Source organism: Chrysochloris asiatica, unplaced genomic scaffold (genome assembly GCF_000296735.1).
Source record: "Chrysochloris asiatica unplaced genomic scaffold, ChrAsi1.0 scaffold00034, whole genome shotgun sequence".
Classification (NCBI taxonomy): Eukaryota; Metazoa; Chordata; class Mammalia; order Afrosoricida; family Chrysochloridae; genus Chrysochloris; species Chrysochloris asiatica.
This window is the reverse complement of record NW_006408552.1, coordinates 3,372,172-3,373,319: the sequence shown is the minus strand read 5'-3', so window position 1 is coordinate 3,373,319 and position 1,148 is coordinate 3,372,172. Positions and strand designations below refer to the sequence as shown.

The 1,148-nt window shown below is 48.4% G+C and overlaps 1 protein-coding gene across 1 annotated transcript in view; it reads left to right on the top strand.

Moving 5' to 3' along the window:
- Positions 1–329: 329 nt before the first annotated feature.
- POR (P450 (cytochrome) oxidoreductase) overlaps positions 330–1,148 on the top strand; it is a 32,518-nt gene continuing 31,699 nt past the window's right edge. Inside the window, exon 1 of the mRNA XM_006859685.1 lies at positions 330–522. Within this exon, the coding sequence (XP_006859747.1) occupies positions 335–522 (188 nt within the window). The 5' untranslated portion in view covers positions 330–334. The remainder of the gene's footprint in view (positions 523–1,148) is intronic.

Sequence of the window (1,148 nt, the reverse complement as noted above, 5' to 3'; positions counted from 1 at the left end):
TGATGGTGTCAGAAGTTGGGGGCTTGCATTCCGTCACTTGCAGTGGATCCAGTCCTAGCTCCGGCCTTAGCTTTAGGCTGTGTCCAAGGTGTACAGGCTGGGCTGGAGCTGACCCTACCGGAGCCCTTTGCTACTTGAGCTCCAATCCAAGCTTGCAGCTAACTCTTGGCTGGACTTCGCCAAGCACTCTCATCCCTTCTGCCCACAGTGCTTGGTCTGTTTTCTGCAGCACGTGGGCACCATGCCCAGACTGAAACTTCCCAGTGAATTCCCCAGCAGGCCTCACTGACCCTGCTCCTCCGTGATGATGTTGTTTCTCTCTCTTGACAGTTTGATGATCACCATGGGGGACTCCAACGTAGATACCAGTGCCACTATGTCTGAGGCAGTGACTGAAGAAGTGTCTCTTTTCAGCATGACAGACATGGTTCTCTTTTCACTCATTGTGGGTCTCCTCACCTACTGGTTCCTGTTTAGAAAGAAAAAGGATGAAGTCCCTGAGTTCTCCAAAATCCAGATAACGTAAGTGATGCTATTCATTAGCCCCTTGTTGTTTGTCCTTCTCCACGGTCTAGAGCATTTCTCTGTCATTATTCCTGTACCTGGGCCTCAGGCAGGGGTGAACTAGCCGAGAGCAGCAATTTGGGTTCGCATCTTGGGTTTTGCCTTCCTGAGCACACGCTGCTTCAGCTATACCTGTCTTACGTCTGCGCAGCAGTGTAGAACTAGCAAGGCACTTTTATATTGGTTTGTTAATTTGATCATCACAGGACCCATTCCAAGTTGAAGACACTGTTTTATAGACAAGGCACCTGAGGCTCAGAGGTGTTAAAGGAGCTTGGCCACCCCATGGCAGAGCTAGATAGTGATTGAACTATGTTTATTGTACTCGGAGCCCAGTGATCTTTCCATTTTGTCACCAAATGGGATCATCACAGTGAGTTTTACAGAGCATCCTATGGTAAGACCATTAAAGAAAAATACGAAGGAAATAATACTGAAGACATGCTCTTGTTGTTGTTAGGTGCCATCCAGTCGGTACCAACTCATAGTGATCTTATGCACAACAGAATCTCCCGGTCCTGCGCCAACCACACAATCCTTGCTATGTGTGAGCCCGTTGCTGTTACCACTGTGCAAATCCGTCT